The sequence below is a fragment of the Globicephala melas genome, chromosome 3, assembly GCF_963455315.2.
Source record: "Globicephala melas chromosome 3, mGloMel1.2, whole genome shotgun sequence".
NCBI lineage: Eukaryota > Metazoa > Chordata > Mammalia > Artiodactyla > Delphinidae > Globicephala > Globicephala melas.
Window position 1 is genome coordinate 150,903,057 of NC_083316.1, and position 25,629 is coordinate 150,928,685.

General features: G+C 39.8%; 1 protein-coding gene across 3 annotated transcripts in view; it reads left to right on the forward strand.

Moving 5' to 3' along the window:
- Positions 1-25,629, forward strand: part of SIMC1 (SUMO interacting motifs containing 1) — a 95,395-nt gene that overhangs the window by 26,721 nt on the left and 43,045 nt on the right. For 2 of the 3 annotated variants that reach the window (XM_030846823.2, XM_070045275.1), the window contains exon 2: positions 23,045-24,544. The exons of the other annotated variant lie outside the window; for it this stretch is intronic. In XM_030846823.2, coding sequence (XP_030702683.1) covers positions 23,045-24,544 — 1,500 coding nt within the window. The remainder of the gene's footprint in view (positions 1-23,044; positions 24,545-25,629) is intronic. 3 annotated transcript variants of the gene reach the window in all.

Here is a 25,629-nt window from a genome sequence, read left to right on the forward strand (position 1 = left end):
AACTGAGGTTTATCCCAGGAATGCAAGGATTCTTCAGTATATGCAAATCAATGTGATAAACCATATTAACATATTGAAGGAGAAAAACCATATGATCATCTCAATTGATGCAGAAAAAGCTTTCGACAAAATTCAACACCCATTTATGATAAAACTCTTCAGAAAGTAGGCATAGAGGGAACCTACCTCAATATCATAAAGGCCATATATCACAAACCCACAGCCAATATCGTTCTCAATGGTGAAAAACTGAAACCATTTCCTCTAAGATCAGGAACAAGACAAGGTTGCCCACTCTAACCACTATTATTCAACATAGTTCTGGAAGTTTTAGCCACAGCCATCAGAGAAGAAAAAGAAAATGTATCCAAATCAGAAAAGAAGAAGTAAAACTGTCACTGTTTGCAGAGGACATGAAACTATACATAGAGAATCCTAAAGATGCTACCACAAAGCTACTAGAGCTAATCAATGAATTTGGTAAAGTAGCAGGATACAAAATTAATGCACAGAACTCTCTTGCATTCCTATATGCTAACCACAAAAAATCTGAAAGAAAAATTAAGGAAACACTCCTATTTACCATTGCAACAAAAAGAATAAAATACCTAGGAATAAACCTACCTAAGGAGACAAAAGACCTGTATGCAGAAAAGTATAAGACACTGATGAAAGAAATTAAAGATGATACAAACAGATGGAGAGATATACCATGTTCTTGGATTGTAGGAATCAACGTTGTGAAAATGATTATACCACCCAAAGCAATCTACAGATTCAGTGCAATCCCTATCAAATTACCAATGGCAGTTTTTACAGAACTAGAACAAAAAATCTTAAAATTTGTATGGAGACACTAAAGACCCCGAATAGCCAAAGCAGTCTTGAGGGAAAAAAGCGGAGCTGGAGCAATCAGACTCCCTGACTTCAGACTATACTACAAAGCTACAGTAATCAAGACAATATGGTATGGCACAAAACCAGAAATATAGACCAATGGAACAGGATAGAAAACCCAGAGATAAACCCACACACCTATGGTCAACTAATCTATGACAAAGGAGGCAAGGAATAGAGAAAAGACAGTCTCTTCAATAAGTGGTGCTGGGAAAACTGGACAGCTACATGTAAAGAAATTAGAACACTCTCTAACACCATACACAAAAATAAACTCAAAATGGATTAAAGACCTAAATATAAGACCAGATACTATAAAACTCTTAGAGGAAGACATAGGCAAAACACTCTTTGACATAAATCACAGCAATATCTTTTTGGATCCACATCCTAGAGTAGCAAAGATGAAAACAAAAACAAATGGACCCTAATTAAACTTAAAAGCTTTTGCAGAATGGAAACCATAAACAAAACAAAAAGACAACCCACAGAATGGGAGAAATATTTGGAAGCGAAGTGACCAACAAGGGATTAATCTCCAAAATATACAAACCACTCATGCAGCTCAATATGAAAAACACAAACAACCCAATCAGAAAATTGGCAGAAGCTCTAAATAGACATTTCTCCAAAGAAGCCATACAAATGACCAAAAAGCACATGAAAACATGCTCAGCATCACTAATTATTATAGAAATGCAAATCAAAACTACAATGAGGTATCACCTCACACTGGTCAGAATGGCCATCATCAAAAAGTCTACAAACAATAAATTCTGCAGGGACTTAATGCAGTGGTTAAGGATCCGCCTGCCAATTCAGGGGACACGGGTTCGAGCCCTGGTTGAGGAAGAGGCCACATGCCGTGGAGCAACCAAGCCCATGTGCCACAACTACTGAGCCTGCACTCTAGAGCCCAAAAGCCACAACTACTGAGCCTGTGTGCCACACCTACTGAGGCCCGTGCTCCTACAGCCTGTGTTCCACAACAAAAGAAGCCACCACAATGAGAAGCCCGTGCACCGCAACAAAGAGTAGCCCCCGCTTGCCGCAACTAAAGAAAGCCCACATGCAGCAACAAAGACTCAGTGCAGCCAAAGATATATAAATAAATTTAAGTAATAATGATAAATAATAAATAATGATAAATGATAAATAATAAATAAATAATGATAATGATAAAAAATAATAATAATGATAAATAAATTATAAATAATAAATAATGGAGAGGGTGTGGAGAAAATGGAACCTTCCTACCCTGTTGGTGGGAATGTAAATTGGTATAACCATTATGGAGAACAGTATGGACGTTCCTTAAAAAACTAAATATAGAGTTACCATATGTTCCAGCAATCCCACTCCTGGGCATATATCTGGAGAAAACTATACTTCAAAAAGATACATGCACCCCAGTGTTCATTGCACCACTATTTACAATAGCCAAGACATGGAAGCAACCTAAATGTCCACTGACAGAGGAATGGATAAAGGAGATGTGGTACATATATACAATGGAATATTACTCAGCCATTAAAAAGAATGAAATAGGGGCTTCCCTGGTGGCGCAGTGGTTGAGAGTCCGCCTGCTGATGCAGGGGACACGGGTTTGTGCCCCAGTCCAGGAAGATCCCACATGCCGCGGAGCAGCTCGGGCCGTGAGCCATGGCCGCTGAGCCTGCGCATCCTGAGCCTGTGCTCCGCAACAGAAGAGGCTACGGCAGTGAGAGGCCCGTGTACCGCAAAAAGAATGAAGTAATGCCATTTGCAGCAACATGGATGGACCTAGAGATTATCATACTAAGTGAAGTAATAAGTCAGACAAAGAAAGACAAATATCATATAATATCAGTTATTTGTGGAATCTAAAAAATGTTACACGTGAACTTACAAAACAGAAACAGACTCACAGACTTCTAAAACAAACTTACGGTTATCGAAGGGGAAAGATGACGGAGAGGGAAAAATTAGGAGTTTGAGATTAACATATACACGCTACTATATATAAAGTAGATAATCAGTGCTTCCCTGGGGGCACAGTGGTTAAAAATCTGCCTGCCAATGCAAGGGACACAGATTCGATCCCTGGTTCAGGAAGATCCCACACGCCACAGAGCAACTAAGCCCATGTACCACAACTACTGAGCCTGCACTCTAGGGCCTGCGAGCTACAACTACTGAAGCCCACATGCCTAGAGCCCATGCTCCACGAGAGAAGCCACTGAAATAATGAGAATCCTGCACACCGCAATGAACAGTAGCCCCCACTCGCCACAATTAGAGAAAGCCCACACGCAGCAACAAAGACCCAACTCAGCCAAAAATTAATTAATTACGAAAAATAGATTAAAACGACTGCATACTACAAGGAACTCTACTCACTATTCTGTAAGAATCTTTATGGGAAAAGAATCTGATAAAGAATGGATATATGTATATGTATAACTGAATCAGTTTGCTGTACACCAGAAACTAACACAACATTGTAAATCAATTATACTCTAAAATAAAATGTAAAAAATCAATTAATTGATTAAAAATCAATTAATTGATTAAAACTTTGCACTGTGAAAGACGCTGTTAAAATGAAAAGGCAAACTATACACCAGGAGAAAAGATTTACAAATAACATATATCACAAAAAGACTTATCTAGGTACATATAGTATACTTTAACCTTAATACTAAGAAAACAAACATTCCAATTAGAATATGGACAGACGATATATGCGCAGCAAGTATTTTCATGAAAAGTTCAACATCATTTGCCATTAAGAAAATACAATTAAAATCATAATGAGCTATCATTACACTCCTATCAGAATGGCCAAAATAAGATGGTGTCAATTCCAAATGCTGGCAAGGATGCAGAGAAACTGAAACACTTGTGCATTGCTGGTAGTAATGTAAAATAATATGGCCACTCTAGAAAACATTGACAGTTTCTTATAAAGTCAAACATGAACTTACCTGATGACCCAGCATTTGCATTTCCAGGCATATACCCAATAAAACTGAAAACAAAACACAAAACACACAAAAACTTGTCTACAGATGTTCATACTATTATTCATAATAACCAGTAAGTGGAAACACCCCAAATGTCTATCAGCTGGTGAATGAATAAAGAATAGTGCTATTGCCATACAACAGATCCACAAAAAGGAATGAAATACCAATAACAACATGGATGAATGTTGGGGACACTTCCCTGGTGGTCCAGTAGTTAAGAATCCACCTTCTGATCCAACAGAGAGCAGACAGCAGAAGCAAGAAGAACTACAATCCTGCAGCCTATGGAACAAAAACCACATTCACAAGATAGACAAGGTGAAAAGGCAGAGGGCTATGTACCAGATGAAGGAAAAAGATAAAACCCCAGAAAAACAACTAAATGAAGTGGAGATAGGCAACCTTCCAGAAAAGAAATTCAGAATAATGATAGTGCAGATGATCCAGGACCTCGGAAAAAGAATGGAGGCAAAGATCGAGAAGATGCAAGAAATGTTTAACAAAGACCTAGAAGAATTAAAGGACAAACAAACAGAGAGGAACGATACAGTTACTGAAATGAAAAATATACTAGAAGGACTCAATAGCAGGATAACTGAAGCAGAAGAACGGATAAGTGACCTGGAAGAGAGAATGGTGGAATTCACTACTGTGGAACAGAAGAAAGAAAAAAGAATGAAAAGAAATGAAGACAGCCTAAAAGACCTCTGGAACAGCATTAAACGCAACAACATTGACATTATAGGGGTGCCAGAAGGAGAGAGAGAGAGAAAGGACCGGAGAATGGGAAAGGAAATAGCCACCCAAGTCCAGGAAGCCAGAAAGTCCCATACAGGATAAACCCAAGGAGAAACACGCCGAGACACATAGTAATCAAATTGGCAAAAATTAAAGACAAAGAAAGATTACTGAAAGCAGCAATGGAAAAATTACAAATAACATACAAGGGAACTCCCATAAGGTTAAGAGCTGATTTGTCAGCAGAAACTCTACAAGCCAGAAGGGAGTGGCATGATATACTTAAAGTGATGAAAGGGAAGAACGTACAACCAAGATTGCCCAGCAAGGATCTCATTCAGATTTGATGGAGAAATCAAAAGCTTAACAGACAAGCAAATGCTAAGAGAATTCAGCACCACCAAACCAGCTCTACAACGAATGCTAAAGGAACTTCTCTAAGTGGGAAACACAAGAGAAGAAGAGGACCTACAAAAACAAACCCAAAACAATTAAGAAAATGGTAATAGGAACATACATATCGATAATTACCTTAAACGTGAGTGGATTAAATGCTCCAACCAAAAGACACAGGATCGCTGAATGGATACAAAAACGAGACCCATATATATACTGTCTACAAGAGACTCACTTCAGACCTAGGGACACATACAGACTGAAAGTGAGGGGATGGAAAAAGATATTCCATGCAAATGGAAATCAAAAGAAAGCTGGAGTAGCAATACTCATATCAGATAAAATAGACGTTAAAATAAAGAATGTTACAAGAGACAAGGAAGAACACTACATAATGATCAAAGGATCAGTCCAAGAAGAAGATATAACAATAATAAATGTATATGTACCCAAAATAGGAGCACGTCAATACATAAGGCAACTGCTACCACCTATAAAAGGAAATTGACAGTAACAGAATAATAGTGGGGAACTTTAACACCTCACTTACACCAATGGACAGATCATCCAAACAGAAAATTAATAAGGAAACAGAAGATTTAAATGACACAATAGACCAGATAGCTTTAATTGATATTTATAGGACATTCCATCCAAAAACAGCAGATTACACTTTCTTCTCAAGTGCACATGGAAGATTCTCCAGGATAGATCACATCTTGGGTCACAAATCAAGCCTCAGTAAATTTAAGAAAATTGAAAGCATATTAAGCATCTTTTCTGACCACAATGCTATCAGATTAGAAATCAATTACAGAGAAAAAACGTAAAAAACACAAACACGTGGAGGCTAAACAATACGTTACTAAATAACCAAGAGATCACTGAAGAAATCAAAGAGGAAATCAAAACATGACAATGAAAACAGGACAATCCAAAACCTATGGGATGCAGCAAAAGCAGTTCTAAGAGGGAAGTTTATAGCAATACAAGCCTACCTCAAGAAACAAGAAAAATCTCAAATAAACAATCTAACCTTACACCTAAAGGAACTAGAGAAAGAAGAACAAACAAAACCCAAACTTAGCAGAAGGAAAGAAATAAAGATCAGAGCAGAAATAAATGAAATAGAAACAAAACAATAGCAAAGATCAATAAAACTAAAAGCTGGTTCTTTGAGAAGATAAACAAAATTGATAAACCATTAGCCAGACTCATCAAGAAAAAGAGGGAGAGGACTCAAATCAATAAAATTAGAAATGAAAAAGGAGAAGTTACAACAGACACCACAGAAATACAAAGCATCCTATGAGACCAGTACAAGCAACTCTATGCCAATAAAATGGACAACCTGGAAAAAATGGACAAATTCTTAGAAAGGTATAACCTTCCAATACTGAACCAGAAAGGAATAGAAAATATGAACAGACCAATCACAAGCAATGAAATTGAAACTGTGATTAAAAATTTTCCAACAAACAAAAGTCCAGGACCAGATGGCTTCACAGGTGAATTCTATCAAACATTTAGCAAAGAGCTAACACCCATCCTTCTCAAACTCTTCCAAAAAATTGCAGAGGAAGGAACACTCCCAAACCCATTCTATGAGGCCACCATCACCCTGATACCAAAACCAGACAAAGATTAATCTCCAAAATGTATAAACAACTCATGCAGCTCAATATTAAAAAAACAAACGACCCAATCCAAAAATGGGCAGAACACCTAAATAGACATTTCTCCAAATAAGACATACAGATGGCCAAGAAACACATGAAAAGCTGCTCAACATCACTAATTATTAGAGAAATGCAAATCAAAACTACAATGAGGTATCACCTCACACCAGTTAGAGTGGGCATCATCAGAAAATCTACAAACAATAAATACTGGAGAGGGTGTGTAGGAAAGGGAACCCTCTTGCACTGTTGGTGGGAGTGTAAATTGATACAGCCACTATGGAGAACAGTATGGAGTTTCCTTAAAAAAATTAAAAATAGAATTTCCATATGACCCAGCAATCCCACTACTGGGCATATACCCAGAGAAAACTGTAATTCAAAAAGACACGTGCACACCAATGTTCAGTTCAGCACTATTTACAATAGCCAGGTCATGGAAGCAACCTAAATGCCCATCGGCAGACAAATGGATAAAGAAGATGTGGTATATATATACAATGGAATATTACTCAGCCATAAAAAGGAACGAAATTAGGTCATTTTTAGAGATGTGGATGAATCTAGACACTGTCATACAGCATGAAGTGAGTCAGAAAGAGAAAAACCAATATTGTATATTAACGCATATATGTGGAACTTAGAAAAATGATACAGATGAACTGGTTTGCAGGACAGAAATTGAGACACAGATGTAGAGAACAAACGTATGGACAGCAAGGAGGGAAAGCGGCAGGGGCTGGGTGTGGTGGTGTGATGAATTGAGAGATTGGGATTGACATGTATAGACTAATATGTATAAAATGGATAACTAATAAGAACCTGCTGTATAAAAAAATAAATAAAATTTAAAAATTAAAAAAAAAAAACACCTTCCAGTGCAGGGTACATGGATTCAGTCCCTGGTCAGGGAACTAAGATCCCACATGCCACGGGGCAAGTAAGCCTGTGAGCCACAACTACTGAGCCCACACACCACAACTAGAGAGCTCATGTGCTGCAACTACGGAGCCCACGTGCTCTGGAGCCCATGAACCTTAACCCCTGAGCCTGCATGCTCTGGAGCCCACGCACTGCACCTAGAGAGAAGCCCTCACACTGCAATGAAAGATCCTCCATACTGCAATTAAGACCCGACACAGCCAAAAATAAATAAATAATAAATATTTTTTTTAAAAAACATGGAGGAATCTTGAAAACATAATGCTAAGTTAAGGAAACCAGGCATTAAAGGCCACATATTTATTATTCCATTTATATGAAATGTCCAGAATGGGCAAATCCATAGAGACAGAAAAAGGATATACAAGTCAGATAGATGGAGATGGATCTAATACATTCTATGTTACTAATAGTGCCTAGTTAGAGTAAGCTTCCTGGATCTATAGCCCCCTTTTGGCTTTCTAAAACTATAAATTAAACTTAAAACCCCATTGACCCCTTCCTACCTAACAAACTTCAAGGTAAACTTACCCAAGCAAAAAGCAGATAGTATCTTTAGGGTAGAGGGCTTAAAACAAAGAAGGGGGGCTCCTGGTTCAGCCCTTGGTTCTAGATTCACCAAATAATGATGCCATTCCTTTTTCCTTGTGGAAAAGAGTGATAGGTGGAGAGAAACCTGAAGTATCTCTGTTATTTTCAGTCTTCTTGAGTGGAAGTTCTATATGTGAGGTATGGAAGATCAGCTTTCCCCCTCAAAATTATTATTTTTTTATTCAGTTGATGTTACTTGAGCACTTTGCCATTTGTCAGATGCTGTGCCAGTCACTATGGCATTATACTCAGTCCTAGTGGGAAAGATAAGCAACTAATACTGGGATCTTGTAAAGAGGCCTGAACCCAGGAACTTCTGCCTTCAGCAGTATGACTGACTTGAAAGGGTTCTCTGCTAAAACAACAACAACTAGATCCTGAATGAAACTAATTTTTCCTGCTTGCTGGACTGGCAGGAATTAACAGAACTCTCCAAGGAGAAAAATAAAACCAAAACCATGAGCTGAACCTGCAGTGAAGAGCAAATACCATTTTCAGTACCATAATCAGGAAATAAGCCTTGGACCAACACCTTGGCATGTGTAGGTGAATTTGAGACTTCTGATTTAAACAAGTCCAGAAACCCAAAAGAAAAGTATTCTGCTTTCTGAGTTTTAGTTTTTTTAGCTATAAAATGTGAATAATATTCACCTCACAGGGTTGTTGTGAGGCATCTAGTTTTGGAAAATAGGGTTAATGGAGTGGACAAGGGCTTTATGGGCTTGTTGCTATATTTCATTCTGCAGATACAAACTATTGGAGAGCCTTAGTCATCTGTATTTCTGTCTGGTGACATAATTATTAAAATTAGAAAGATAATTTGTTGTCTGTGAAAACTTAGAGTAATATGTGATGGAAAAGCAAATTACTTAATTAGGAGTTAGGAGGACTATCAGAGGACAATGAGATGAGAGGATAAATAAACAATTATTAGATTAAATGAAATCACCCAATTTTAAGAACAGAGTGGGGGAAAAGATGGTAATTGAACAGAGCCTCAGAGATCTGTAGGGAAATATAAAATAATTCAAAATATGGGTAATTAGAGTCTTAAAAGGAGGGGTGGGGGTAATAAAAATTTTTTGAAGAAATAATGGCAGAAATTTTCTCAAATTTGGTGGGGAAAAAAATAATAAGTTACAGATCCTCGAAGCACAGCAGACTCAAGGCAAGATGAAAACAAAGAAAACCACTCCTTGACTGTCCAGAAAAAAATATGTTACATATAGGACACACAGTGCAATTAACAACAGACTTCTTGGGAATCCCCTGGTGGTCCAGTGGCTAGGACTCTGCAGTTTCACTTCCAAGGGCACAGGTTTATTCTCTGGTCGAGGAACTAAGATCCCGCAAGCTACGCAGTGTGGCCAAAAAAGAAAACCAAAACACAACGGACTTCTTATCAGAAACTGGAGGCTAAAAGACATTGGACTGACATTTCCCTTATATCCAAATAAAGGAAAAAAGAAACCTTTAGCCAAGGATTCTGTATATGGGAAAGTTGTCCTTCAAAATTAAGGACAAGGAGTTCCCTGATGGCACAGTCGTTAAGAATCCACCTGCTAATGCAGGGCACAAGTGTTCGATCCCTGGTCCGGGAATATCCTACATGCTGTGGAGCAACTAAGCTCATGTGCCACAGCAACTGAGCCTGTGCTCTAGAGCCTGCAAGCCACAACTACTGAGCCTGCATGCTGCAACTGCTGAGCCCGCGTGCTGCAACTACTGAAGCCCATGCACCTAGAGCCCATGCTCCGCAACAAGAGAAGCCACCACAATGAGAAGCCCATGCACCACAATGAAGAGTAGTCCCCGCTCACCAAAACTAGAGAAAGCCCGTGTGCAACAACAAAAACCCAACGCCACCAAAAAAATTTTTTAAAAAGGACAAAATAAAGACATTTTCAGATAAACAGAAAAAGAGAATTTGTCACTAGCAGACCTGCACTATGAGAAATTTTAGCTGAAGGGGAATGACACCAAATGGAAACTTGGATCTACAAAAAGGAATGAAGAGAACTGGAACTTGTAAATATGTGTGTAAAAAGAAAATATTTTCTATTAATTTCCTTAAAAGACAAATAACTGAAAATAAAATAGTTATACTATATTGATGAGTTCATAATATATATATGTAAAATATATATGACAACAAAAATAATGGGGCACAAGGCAAGAGGAATATTTTTTAAGGTTCCTACATTTTTACCTTAAGTATTTTAATATATTTTCTAAGTATACTGGATTAGTTGAATTTGCATACTGTAATCATCTGAGTAACCACTAAAAATATAATTTAAAAATATAGCTAGAGGGGCTTCCCTGGTGGCACATTGGTTGAGAGTCCATCTGCCGATGCAGGGGACACGGGTTCATGCCCCGGTTCAGGAAGATCCCACATACTGCGGAGCGGCTAGGCCTGTGAACCATGGCCGCTGAGCCTGCGCGTCCGGAGCCTGTGCTCCGCAATGGGAGAGGCCACAACAGTGAGAGGCCCATGTACCGCAAAGAAAAAAAAAAAAATATATATATATATAGTTAGAAAACCAACAAAGGAATTAAAATGGAATTCCAAAAAATATATGTGATTAATTCAAAGTGGGGTGGGAAAGGAGGAACAGAAGAACAATGAACAGATAGGAAAAATAGGAAATAAATGGCATGATTATAGATATAAAAGCAAATAAATCACCAATTAAGTGTAAATGACCCCAAAACGAATCAAAAGGCAGAGGTTGTCAGACCAGACGAAAAAGCAGTAACAACTATGAACTATTTATATGAGATGCACTTTAAATACAAAGATACAAGTACATGGAGAACAGAAGGATAGAAATACACCATGCAAACAGTATGCATAAGAAATTTAAATTGGCTCTATTAATAACAGAAAAATAGACATCAGTACAAGGAGGATTGCTGGAGACTAAGGATAAATGATAATCCTAATAATGATAAATGGGTTAATACATTAAGAAGGTATAATAATTAAAAGTGTATATACACCTAATAAACAGAATTTCAAAAGACACAAAGCAAAAACTAACTGAATGAAAAGGAGAAATGGTCAAAGCCACAATCATAGTTGGACACTTTATTTTTTTAACATCTTTATTGGAGTATAATTGCTTTACAATGGTGTGTTAATTTCTGCTTTATAACAAAGTAAATGAGCTATACATATACATATATCCCCATATCTCCTCCCTCTTAAATCTTCCTATCACCCTCCCTATGCCACCCCTCTAGGTGGTCACAAAGCACCAAGCTGATGTCCCTGTGCTATGTGGCTGCTTCCCAGTAGCTAGCTGTTTTACATTTGGTAGTATATATAAGTCCATGCCACTCTCTCACTTCGTCCCAGCTTACCCTTCCCCTACCCTGTGTCCTCAAGTCCATTCTCTACGTCTGCGTCTTTATTCCTGTTCTGCCTCTAGGTTCTTCAGAAACATTTTGTGTTTTTTTTAGATTCCATATATATGTGTTAGCATATGGTATTTGTTTTTCTCTTTCTGACTTATTTCACTCTGTATGACAGACTCTAGGTCCATCCACCTCACTACAAATAACTCAATTTCGTTTCTTTTTATGGCTGAGTAATATTCCATTGTATATATATGTATACATGTTCTTTATCCATTCATCTGTCGATGAACACTGAGGTTGCTTCCATGTCCTGGCTATTGTAAATAGAGCTGCAATGAACATTTTGCTACATGACTCTTTGAATTATGGTTTTCTCGTCTGAGAAAACGACCCAGTAGTGGGATTACTGGGTCGTATGGTAGTTCTATTTTTAGTTTTTTAAGGAACCTCCATACCGCTCTCCATAGTGGCTATATCAATTTACATTCCCACCAACAGTGCAAGAGGGTTCCCTTTTCTCCACACACTCTCCAGCATTTACTGTTTCTAGATTTTTTTTTTTTTTTCGGTACGTGGGCCTCTCACTTTTGTGGCCTCTCCCGTTGCGGAGCACAGGCTCCGGACGCGCAGGCCCAGCGGCCACGGCTCACGGGCCCAGCCGCTCCACGGCATGTGGGATCTTCCCGGGCTGGGGCACGAACCCGTGTCCCCTGCATCGGCAGGCGGACTCTCAACCACTGCGCCACCAGGGAAGCCCCTGTTTCTAGATTTTTTGATGATAGCCATTCTGACTGGTGTGAGGTGATACCTCATTGTAGTTTTCATTTACATTTCTCTAATGATTGAGAAATGCATCCTTTAATGGGTTTGTTGAGCATCCTTTCACGGGTTTGTTGGCAATCTGTATATCTTCTTTGGAGAAATGTCTATTTATGTCTTCTGCACATTTTTGGATTCGGTTGTTTGTTTTCTGGATACTGAGCTGCATGAGCTGCTTGTAAATTTTGGAGATTAATCCTTTGTCAGTTGCTTCATTTGAAAATATTTTCTCCCATTCTGAGGGTGGTCTTTTTGTCTTGTTTATGGTTTCCTTTGCTGTGCAAAAGCTTTTAAGTTTCATTAGGTCCCATTTGTTTATTTTTGTTTTTATTTCCATTTCTCTAGGAGGTGGGTCAAAAAGGATCTTACTGTGATTTATGTCATAGAGTGTTCTGCATATGTTTTCCTCTAAGAGTTTTATAGTGTCTGGCCTTACATTTAGATCTTTAATCCATTTTAAGTTTATCTTTGTGTATGGTGTTAGGGAGTGTTCTAATTTCATTCTTTTACATGTAGCTCTTCAGTTTTCCCAACACCACTTATTGAAGAGGCTGTCTTTTCTCCACTGTATATTCTTGCCTCCTTTATTAAAAATAAGGTGACCATATGTGCGTGGGTTTATCTCTGGGCTTTCTGTCCTGTTCTGTTGATCTATATTTCTGTTTTTGTGCCAGTACCATACTGTCTTGATTACGGTAGCTTTGTACTATATTCTGAAGTCTGGGAACCTGATTCCTCCAGCTCTGTTTTTCTTTCTCATGATTGCTTTGGCTATTTGGGGTATTTTGTGTTTCTATACAAATTGTGAAATTTTTTGTTCTAGTTCTGTGAAAAATGCTATTGGTAGTTTGATAGGGATTGCATTGAATCTGTAGATTGCTTTGGGTAGTATAGTCATTTTCACAATATTGCTTCTTCCAATTCAAGAACATGGTATATCTCTCCATCTGTTTGTATCATCTTTAATTTCTTTCATCAGTGTCTTATACTTTTCTGCATACAGGTCTTTTGTCTCCTTAGGTAGGTTTATTCCTAGGTATTTTATTCTTTTTGTTGCAATGGTAAATGGGAGTGTTTGCTTAGTTTGTCCTCCAGATTTTTTTGTGGTTAGCGTATAGGAATGCAAGAGGTTTCTGTGCATTAATTTTGTATCCTGCTACTTTACCAAATTCATTGATTAGCTCTAGTAGTTTTGTGGTAGCATCTTTAGGATTCTCTATGTATAGTATCATGTCCTCTGCAAACAGTGACAGTTTTACTTCTTCTTTTCTGATTTGGATACATTTTATTTCTTTTTCTTCTCTGATGGCTGTGGCTAAAACTTCCAGAACTATGTTGAATAATAGTGGTTAGAGTGGGCAACCTTGTCTTGTTCCTGATCTTAGAGGAAATGGTTTCAGTTTTTCACCATTGAGAACGATATTGGCTGTGGGTTTGTGATATATGGCCTTTATGATATTGAGGTAGGTTCCCTCCATGCCTACTTTCTGGAGAGTTTTTATCATAAATGGGTGTTGAATTTTGTCGAAAGCTTTTTCTGCATCAATTGAGATGATCATATGATGTTCATAAATATCAATATTTTCTCCTTCAGTTTGTTAATATGGCTTATCACACTGATTAATTTGCGTATATTGAAGAATCCTTGCATTATTGGGATGAACCCCAGTTGTTCATGGTGTATGATCCTCTTAATGTGCTGTTGGATTCTGTTTGCTAGTATTAGGTTGAGGATTTTTGCATCTATGTTCACCAGTGATATTGGCCGGCACTTTTCTTTCTTTGTGACATCTTTGTCTGATTTTGGTATCAGGGTGATAGTGGTCTCATAGAATGAGTTTGGGAGTGTTCCTCCTTCTGCTATATTTTGGAAGAGTTTGAGAAGGATAGGTGTTAGCTCTTCTCTAAATGTTTGATAGAATTCGCCTTTGAAGCCATCTGGTCCTGGGCTTTTGTTTGTGGGAAGATTTTTAATCACAGTCTCAATTTCAGTGCTTGTGATTGGTCTGTTTATATTTTCTATTTCTTCCTGGTTCAGTCTCAGAAGGTTGTGCTTTTCTAAGAATTTGTCCATTTCTTCCAGGTTGTCCATTTTATTGGCATATAGTTGCTTGTAGTAATCTCTCATGATCTTTTGTATTTCTGCAGTGTCAGTTGTTACTTCACCTTTTTCATTTCTAATTCTATTTATCTAAGGCTTCTCCCTTTTCTTCTTTTTTTTTTTTTTTATTTTTATTTTGCAGTATGCAGGCCTCTCACTGCTGTGGCCTCTCCCGTTGCGGAGCACAGGCTCCGGATGCACAGGCCCAGCAGCCACGGCCCATGGGCCCAGCCGCTCCACAACATGCGGGATCCTCCTGGACCGGGGCATGAACCCGCGTCCCCTGCATCGGCAGGCAGACTCCCAACCACTGCGCCACCAGGGAAGCCCTCCCTTTTTTTCTTGATGAGTCTTGCTAATGGTTTATTGATTTTGTTTATCTTCTCAGAGAACCAGCTTTTAGTTTTATTTATCTCTGCTATCGTTTCCTTCATTCCCTTTTCATTTATTTATGATCTGATCTTTATGATTTCTTTTCTTCTGCTAACTTTGGGGGGTTTTTTTGTTCTTCTTTCTCTACTTGCTTTAGGTGTAAGGTTAGGTTGTTTATTTGAGATGTTTCTTGTTTGTTGAGGTAGGATTGTATTGCTATAAACTTCCCTCTTAAAACTCCTTTTGCTGCATCCCCTTGGTTTTGGGTCATCGTGTTTTCATTGTCATTTGTTTCTAGGTATTTTTTGATTTCCTCTTTGATTTCTTCAGTGATCTTTTGGTTATTTAGCAGTGTATTGTTTAGCCTCCATGGGTTTGCATTTTTTACAAATTTTTTCCTGTAATTGATATCTAGTCTCATAGCATTGTGGTCGGAAAAGATACTTGATATGATTTCAATTTTCTTAACTTTACCAAGGCTTGATTTGTGAACTAATATATGACCTATCCTGGAGAATGTTCCATGAGCACTTGAGAAGAAAGTGTATTCTCTTGTTTTTGGATGGAATGTCCTATAAATATCAATTAAGTCCATCTTAATTGATATTGTTTAATCATTTAAAGCTGTGTTTCCTTATTTATTTTCATTTTGGATGATCTGTCCATTGTTTTGTTTTGTTTTGTTTTGTTTTGTTTTGTTTTTCAGTATGCGGGCCTCTCACTGTTGTGGCCTCTCCCGTTGCTCCGGACGCGCAGGCTCAGCGGCCATGGCTCACGGGCCCAGCCACTCCGCAGCATGTGAGACCTTCCCGGACCGGCACGTGAACCCGTGTCCCCTGCATCGCCAGGCGGACTCTCAACCACTGCGCCACCAGGGAAGCCCGATCTGTCCATTGTTGAAAGTGGGGTGTTAAAGTCCCCTACTATGATTATGTTACTGTCGATTTCCCCTCTTATGGCTGTTAACATTAGCCTTATGTATTGAGGTGCTCTTATGTTGGGTGCATAAATATTGACAATTGTTATATCTTCTTCTTGGATTGATTCCTTGATCATTATGTAGTGTCCTTCTTTGTCTCTTGTAATAGTCTATTTTAATGTCTATTTTGTCTGATATGAGAATTGCTACTCCAGCTTTTTTGATTTCCATTTGCATGGCATATATTTTTTCAGGACCTCACTTTCAGTCTGTATGTGTCCCTAGGTCTGAAGTGGGTCTCTTATAGACAGCATATATATGGGTCTTGTTTTTGTATCCATTTAGTCAGTCTGTGTCTTTTGGTTGGAGCATTTAATCCATTTACATTTAAGGTAATTATCAATATGTATATTCCTGTGACCTTTGTCTTATTTGTTTTGGGTTTGTTATTGTAGGTCTTTTCCTTCTCCTTTGTTTCCTGCCTAGAGAAGTTCCTTTAGCATTCATTGTAGATCTGGTCTGATGGTGCTGAATTCTCTTAGCTTTTGCTTGTCTGTAAAGGTTTTAATTTCTCCATCGAATCTGAATGAGATCCTTGCTGGGTAGAGTAATCTTGGTTGCAGGTTTTTCTCCTTCATCACTTTAAATATGTCCTGCCACTCCCTTCTGGCTTGCAGAGTTTCTGCTGATAGATCAGCTGTTAACCTTATGGGGATTCCCTTTTATGTTATTTGTTGTTATTCCCTTGCTGCTTTTAATATTTTTTCTTTGTATTTAATTTTTGATAGTTTGATTAGTGTGTCTTGGCGTATTTCTCCTTGGATTTTTCCTATATTGGACTCTCTGCTCTTCCTGGACTTGATTGACTCTTTCCTTTCCCATATTAGGGAAGTTTTCAACTGTAATCTCTTGAAATATTTTCTCAGTCCCTTTCTTTTGCTCTTCTTCTGGGACCCTTATAATTCAAATATTGGTGTGTTTAATGTTGTCTCAGAGGTCTCTGAGACTGTCCTCAATTCTTTTCATTCTTTTTTCTTTATTCTGCTCTGTAGTAGTTATTTCCACTATTTTATCTTCCAGGTCACTTATCCGTTCTTTTGCCTCAGTTATTCTGCTATTGATTCCTTCTAGAGAATTTTTAATTTCATTTATTGTGGTCTGGTGGGTTTTTACCCTGCTCCTTCATCTGCTGTGTGTCTCTGTCTTCTCATTTTGCTTAACTTACTGTGTTTGAGGGTCTCCTTTTCGCAGGCTACAGGTTTGTAGTTCCTGTTGTTTTTGGTTACTGCCCCCAGTGGCTAAGGTTGGTTCAGTGGGTTATGTAAGCTTCCTGGTGGCGGGGACTCGTGCCTGTGTTCTGGTGCATGAGGCTGGATCTTGTCTTTCTGGTGGGCAGGACCATGTCCGGTGATGTGTTTTGGGGTCTGTGACCTTGTTATGATTTTAGGCAGCCTCTCTGCTAATGGGTGGGGTTCTGTTCCTGTCTTGCTAGTTGTTTGTCATACAGTGTCCAGCACTGTAGCCCTCTGGTCATTGAGTGGAGCTGGGTCTTAGTGTTTAGATGGAGATCTCTGGGAGAGCTTTTGCCATTTGATATTACGTGAAGTCAGGAGGTCTCTGGTGGGCCAATGTCCTGAACTCGGCTCTCCCACCTCAGAGGCACAGGCCTGACACCCAGCTGAAGCACCAAGACTCTGTCAGCCACATGGCTCAGAGAAAAAGGAGAAAGAAAGAGAGAGAGAGAGAGAGCGAGAGAGATAAAATAAAATAAAGTTATTGAAATAAAAAATAATTATTAAAAATAAAAATATTAAAAAGTAATAAAAAAAGAAAGAAATAAAGAAGAGAGCAGCCAAACCAAAAAACAAATCCACCAATGACAACAAGCACTAAAAACTATACTAAAAAAAAAAAAAGAAAACCGACAGACAGAACCCTAGGACAAATGGTAAAAGCAAATCTATACAGACAAAATCACACAAAGAAGCATACACATACACACTCATGAAAAGAGAACAAGGAAAAAAAAATATATATATATATATAAAAAGGAAGAGAGCAACCAAACCAATAAACAAATCTACTAATGATAATAAACTCTAAATACTAAACTAAGATAAACATAAAACCAGAAACAAATTAGATGCAGAAAGCAAACCCTGAGTCTACAGTTGCTTCCAAACTCCACCTCCTCAATTTTGGGTGATCCGTTGTCTATTCAGGTAGTCCAGAGATGCAGGGTACATCATGTTGATTGTGGAGATTTAATACCCTGCTCCTGAGGCTGCTGGGAGAAATTTCCCTTTCTCTTCTTTGTTCGAACAGCTGCTGGGGTTCAGCTTTGGAATTGGCCCCACCTCTGCGTATAGGTCGCCTGAGGGCATCTGTTCCCGCCCAGACAGGATAAAGGAGCAGCTGATTAGGGGCCTCTGGCTCACTCAGGCCCGGGGGAGGGAGGGGTACTGAATGCGGGGCGAGCCTGTGGCGGCAGAGGCTGGCATGATGTTGCAACAGCCTGAGGCTTGCCGTGTGTTCTCCTGGGGAAGTTGTCCCTGGATCACAGGACCCTGGCAGTGGCGGGTTGCACAGACTCCCTGCAGGGGATGTGTGGATAATGACCTGTGCTTGCACACAGGCTTCTTGGTGGCTGCAGTAGCCACCTTAGCATTTCATAACCATCTCTGGTGTCCACCCTGATAGCCGCAGCTCGCGCCTATCTCTGGAACTTGTTTAGGTGGTGCTCTGAATCCCCTCTCCTCGTGCACCCTGAAACAGTGGTCTCTTGCCTCTTAGGCAGTTCCAGACTTTTTCCCAGACTCCCTCCCTGCTAGCTGTGGCACACTAGACCCCTTCAGCCTGTGTTCATGCAGCCAACCCCAGTCCTCTCCCTGGGATCTGACCTCCTATGCCAGAGCCTCTGCTCCCAGTCCCCACCCGTCCTGGCAGGTGAGCAGACAAGCCTCTCAGGCTGGTGAGTGCTGGTCGACAGTGATCCTCCGTGCGGAAATCTCTCCACTTTGCCCTCTGCACCCCTGTTGCTGCGCTCTCTTCTGGCTCCGAAGCTCCCCCACCCACCCACCCCCCATCTCCACCAGTGAGGGGGCTTCCTAGTGTGTGGAAACTTTTCCTCCTTCACAGCTCCCTCCCAGAGGTGCAGGTCCCGTCCCTATTCTTTTGTCTCTGTTTTTTCTTTTTTCTTTTGCCCTACCCAGGTACGTGGGGAGTTTCTTGCCTCTTGGGAGGTCTGAGGTCTTCTGCTAGCGTTCAGTAGGTGTTCTGTATGAGTTGTTCCACATGTAGATGTATTTCTGATGTATTTATGGGGAGGAAGATGAGCTCCACATCTTACTCCTCCGCCATCTTGAAGGTCTCTCCCCTGGACACTTTAATACACTTCTGTCAGTACTTGATAGCACAACTGCATCCCCTCAAAGGTGAAGAAAATCAAAGATCCAAAAGCTACTATCAGCAGCCATGACCTAATTGGCATTTATATCCAACAACTGCAGAATGCACATTTTTTTCAAGTGTACAAGGAACATTCAGCAAGTAGGCCATGTGTTAGGACATAAAATAAGTCTCAGTGTATTTCAAAAGATTGAAATCTTACAGGGTTTGTTTTCTGACTATGGTGAAGGTAAGCTTGAACTACATGATAATAAAGTGACTGTGTATTAAAAATTGTGGGATGGGGCTTCTCTGGTGGCGCAGTGGTTGAGAGTCCGCCTGCCGATGCAGGGGACACGGGTTCGTGCCCCGGTCTGGGAAGATCCCACATACCGCGGAGCGACTGGGCCCGTGAGCCATGGCTGCTGAGCCTGCACGTCCGGAGCCTGTGCTCTGCAACGGAAGAGGCCACAACAGTGAGAGACTTGCATACCACAAAAAAAAAAAAAAAAAAAAAAAAGTGGGATGAAGCTAAAGCAGTACTTACGGGGAAATTTTTAGCTTTAAATGCTAATGTTAGAAAAGAAAGATTTTGAAAATCAAGGTATCAGCTTCCACATTAAGAAGCTAGAAAAAGAAGGGCAAATTAAATCCACAGTAAATAGAAGGAAGGAAATAATAATGATAACAATAGAAATAAAGGGAATGGATGAAAAATCTGGTCCTTTGGAAAGATCAGTCAAATTGATAAACTTCTAGCTAGGCTGATCAGGGGAGAAAATGCAAAGGATACAAATTACCAATACTGGGAATAAAAAAAGAAAATTGGGGATAAATCTATACAGAATATAGAATTAAAAAGATAATAAAGGACTGTTGTGAACAACTTTATGCTAATAATTTTAATAACAAAATCCATAAGTCACAGAACTAACACAAGAAGTAGAAAATGTAAATAACCTTATGTCTACTAAATTTTAACTACAAAGCAAATTTCAGGCCCAGATAGCGTCACTGGTGATTTCTATAAACATTGAAGAAAGATATGGTACCAATCCAACACAACCTAAATAGAGGGGGTGGGAATAGCTCCCAATCATTTTATGAGGCCAATTTTATTCTGATAGCAAAACCAGTAAAAGAAATTACAAGAATAGAAAACTGTAAACTAATATCCCTCATAAATATGCAAAAATTCTTAACAAAATATTGATATATTAAAACAATATAGAAAAAAATAATACATCATAACCAGTGGAGTTTTCCGTAGGATTAATTTAACATTAGAAAATCAATTAATATAATTTTTGATATTAATAGTACAAAGGAAAATCATAAAATATCTCAACAGGTACAGAAAAATCATTTGACTAAATTTAACAACCATTTCCAATTAAAACTCTCAGAAAACGGGACTTCCCTGGTGGTCCAGTGGGTAAAACTCCATGCTCCCAATGCAGGGGGCCCAGGTTCGATCCCTGGTCAGGGAACTAGATCCCACATGCATGCTGCAACTAAGAAGCCACAACTAAACATGCCACAACAAAGATCCTATGTGTTGCAACTAAGACCCAGTGCAGCCTAAATAAATAAATAAATAAATTTTTTTAAACTCTGAGAAAACAATGAGAAGAAGGGAACTTTCTCAACATGATATGGGGCATCTATGAAGACAACACAGCTAACGTTATACTTAATGATGAAAGTCTCAGATGTCTGCTTTCAGCACTTCTGCTGAGAATTATACTAGATGCTTTAGCCAGTGCAATAGTTAAGAAAAAGAAATAAAAGGCATGCAGATTGAAAAGGAAGAAGTAAAACTCCTCTATTTGCAGACATGATTTCTTATATGGAAAACACTAAGGAATCTACAAAAAAAGTTACCTGAACTAGTAAGTGAATTTAGCAAGGTCAGAGGATACAGGGATAATATACATACATAAATCAACAGCATTTCTATATACTAGCAATGAATAATTGGAAAATGACAAAAAATTATTTCCATTTTCAATATCATTTAAAATTCTTTGGGATAAGCCTTTTTGGTTTGTACAGATGAATTGGGGATATAAGGGAGAAAACTAATAATTTAACTTGGGACAAGAAGTGATCTAGAAGAATTTTCGCACACAGTGATATCTGTGCTGAGTCTTGAAAGACAAGAAACTTCCAAACAATCAAAGGGATAATAATCACTCCAGACAAAAAAAAGAATATAAGCAAACATAAAGATAGTAATACTTGAGAAAGCATGGCACATTTGGGGATCTGAAGTAGTTCTGTGTGATTTGCACACACGAGGAGGAGAGTACTCACGAAGAGGCTGAATTATGAAGGACTTTATGAGTCTTTACTAAAGCATTTGCCCTTTATCCTGTAGCTCATATGGTGGGTTTTAAGTGAGAGAGACATGGTAATGTTGCATTTTAGGAGTTGGTGATGGAATAGGAGTTGAATTCAGACCTTTGCAGCTATTTATGTTGAGTTCAGCTAGCAGTAGAGAGGCAGTGATACTATATGGCTGCTTCTTAGGAATGAGGCATTAGGTTTCACCAAGCAATCCCTATTCCAAGATGAGGTGCATTCCAGCTTCTCACTTGACCCACCCAGGATCCTGTGTCCTGTTTTGGTGCCGTTGACAGTGGTGACCATCACATCTATTAAAAGAAATAGCACGGTAGCTGTAGTAGCAGCAAGAGCATTGCTAGCCCAGTAATTAGTACCCGACATAGCAGTGGCAATGGTACCCAACCAAGTGAGGAGACACCTGGAAGGCAGAGCAATATTTTTCCTGGCTCATGACACAGAAGTTGTTTACAGTACCTCTGGCTGGCATCATCAGGCTTTGTGAACTGCCTAATCATTTTGCCAAGGAATGGGGGTGAATATAGGAGGTTTTTTGTAATTAATTTAGGCTCACACTTAGAATGGTTAGTTTTATAACCCTTAGTGTATTATTCTCCATATCTGACTATAGGCTGACTATACATTGAATGAAGTTGTACATTCCTAGGCCCTAACGGGGAAAGAAGGAAACAGGCCTGGGTTTGAATGTCTGTCTCTGCTACATAACTGTATAATCCATAGGTAAATAACCTAACCCCTCTGAACTCTAGTTTCCCCATCTGTATAATGGAGATGATAATGCCTTCCTGACAGGGTCATTGTGAAAATTAAAGATGTGTGAAAGCACTCAACACATTCTTAGCACAAAGTAGATTCTCGTATTAGTTTCCCTTCTTTAGCTTCTGTTGTAGGTTATCCTGTGTATTTGCTTTTCCAAACAAAGTTTGCTTTTTACTTTGACTTAAGGTTGAAATCTTCTCTACTACTCCCCTGTCCACCTTGGATCATAATACATTTCCCCCTGTGTCCTCTGTTATGTGCTTGTGGCATTTGGATAATTTAAGAAGGTATAGAAATTGGCAGCTTTGACAGAGGAAAATTTTGGCCAAAAGAAATAAACTAACACTTACGTTATATAAGATATATAGGGGCTTCCCTGGTGGCGCAGTGGTTGAGAGTCCGCCTGCTGATGCAGGGGACACAGGTTCATGCCCCAGTCCGGGAAGATCCCACATGCCACGGAGCGGCTGGGCCCGTGAGCCATGGCCGCTGAGCCTGCGCGTCCGGAGCCTGTGCTCTGCAACGGGAGAGGCCACAACAGTGAGAGGCCCGCGTACCGCAAAAAAAAAAAAAAAAAGATATATAAATTGTCAGTGAAGTGAAAAAGTAAAATAGTTTTATCATTAAAAGCTAAGCTTTAAGTCCTCTTAGATAAAGCTAAGACCCCTACTTGACCTCTTATCTTCTCACAATCCTTCAACAGGACTTCATTGACTTAACTAGAGAAACCAGACCAAGGGCAAAGGATCGCAATGGACTCTGTGTGATTGACCTAACAGGATCTGAGGAAGAAAATAGACCTATTGCCACTCTTGACTTGACTCTAGAACCCGTTGCTCCTTCCCAGAAAGAGCCAGCCAGTCTTCAAGCATGTGCCAGCCTCTCCAGCAAAGAGGTGATGGAAGGGCGGGTAGACAGAAGCTCTCGGCCTGCAGCACGGAGAATCATTAACAGTGATCCTGTGGATTTGGACCTTTTGGAAGAAACTGCATTTGAAGGTCCTCAGCCCCCTGTGTCCATCAGTGGGGGCTCTGTTTATCCAGGAGAGCCGAATTGTAGCTCAACCATATTCAAAGGTGACCTCGGCTTCTTGGCAAGCCTACAGCTATCTTCAGATATTCACTCCCTCCCTGCAACAAGCAATAATGGTAGCCGTAGCAATCAAAGGGCACCCTTGCCATGCCCACAGCAAGATGTGCCTTGCCCTCCACAAGCCTTGCCATGCCCACTGAGAGCCTTGCCATGCCCACTGCGAGCCTCACCATGTCCACCACGAGCCTCCTCATGCCCACCACGAGCCTTGTCATGCCCATCACAAACCATGCAGTGCCAACTACAAACTTTGCCTCACCCACCTCAAGAAGGGCCATGCCCTCCTCAAGATGTGCCATGCCCTCAGAATGTGCCATGCGCTCCGCAGAATATGCCAAGTCCACCTCAAGACTCATCATGGCAACCTCAACACTCACAAAGCCCACCTCAAGACTCACTGGGCCTACCTCAAGATGTACCAGGCCCACCTCAAAACATAACGTATCCACAAGATGTGGCACACCTGAAAGACATGCCACAGTCACCAGGAGATATGCTACAATCATCAGGAGACATGCCACAATCATCAGGAGACATTCCCCAGTCACCAAGAGATGTGCCACAGTCACCAGCTGATGTCCTACAGTCACCAGCAGATGTGTCACAGTCACCAGCCAATGTACCACAGTCACCAAGAGACACGCCACCGTCACCAGGAAGTGTACCACATTCACCTGGAGAAATCCCACACTTATCAGGAGATGTGTTACATTCACCTGGGGACACGTCATGCTTGCCAGAAGACATGCCACACACACTTAGAGACTTGCCTCATTTACCAAAACTCAGGCCTGACTCTCCGCAAAATGATGTACAGAACCATGACACCCCTATGGATGTCTCAGCTCCATCCTCTCCAAGCTGCTCTCCCAGCCCACAGTCTGAAACTTCCTTAGAGAAAGTTCCTTGGCTCTCTGTCACAGAAACTCCAGCCAGAAAAGAGATATCACTGTCAGAGCCTGTCAACCCCAGATCTGCCCAGGTGCAAGCACGAACACCACAAGGTGGGTTGTACAACAGACCATGCCTGCATAGACTGAAGTACTTCTTACGACCTCCGGTGCATCACCTCTTCTTCCAGACACTAATACCAGATAAAGACACAAGAGAGGTGAGCTAACATGTCTTCCCCTGGGGATCAGGTGTCCTTTGTATAGGCCTAGCATGACGTTAGTATGCTACAAGGAGTCCATGCATGAGAGGACAGGCCCAGCTGAGTTAAGACATTTTTATCTTTCTCCCACTGTGGAACCATTCAGTGTAGAATCAGATCTGGGTTCAAATTCAGCCCCACACTTAAAATCTGGCACTGAAGAAGTCACTTCACCTAGCTATAAAATGGAGATAAGAACATACTTCACAGTATCATTAAAGGAGATAATATGTAAAGTGCCTGTTGGAGTGTCTGGCTCATCATAGGCCTTCATCAAATACTTCTCAATTCCTCTGCCTTTCCTTCCTCAATTCCTGATGCCCTCATTACAACTTCCATATTACAGAGATAATAATACTCATGACACTTTGGTACCTTCAAAATTGTTACTCTCTAACTTGGGGGGAGGAAATTCAATTTTAAGATTTTTTTTATTGAAGTTGATTTACAATATTGTTTTAGTTTCAGGTATACAGCAAAGTGATTCAGTTATATATTTGTTCAGATTATTTTCCATTACAAGATACAGAATATTGTTCCCTGTGCTAGACAATAGATCCTTGTTGCTGATCTATTTTATGTATAGCAGTTTGTGTCTGTTAATCCCATACTTCTAACTTGTCCTTCCCCACCTCCCTTTCCCCTTTGGTACCCATAAGTTTGTTTTCTATATCTGCAAGTCTGTTTCTGTTTTGTAGATAGATTCATTGGTATTTTTTTTTTGGATTCCACATATAAGTGATATTATATAATATCTGTCTTTCTCTGTCTGACTTACTTCACTTAGTATGATATTCTCTAGGTCCATCCATGTTGCTGCAAATGGCATTATTTCATTCTTTTTTATGGCCGAGTAATATTCCACTGTGTGTGTGTTTGTGTGTGTGTGTACCACATCTTCTTAAACCAATCATCTGTTGATGGGCACTTGGGTTGTTTCCATGTCTTGGCTATTGTATATAGTGCTACTATGAACATTGGAGTGCCTGTATCTTTTTAAATTAGAGTTTTTGTCTTTTTCCAGATATATGCCCAGGAGTGGG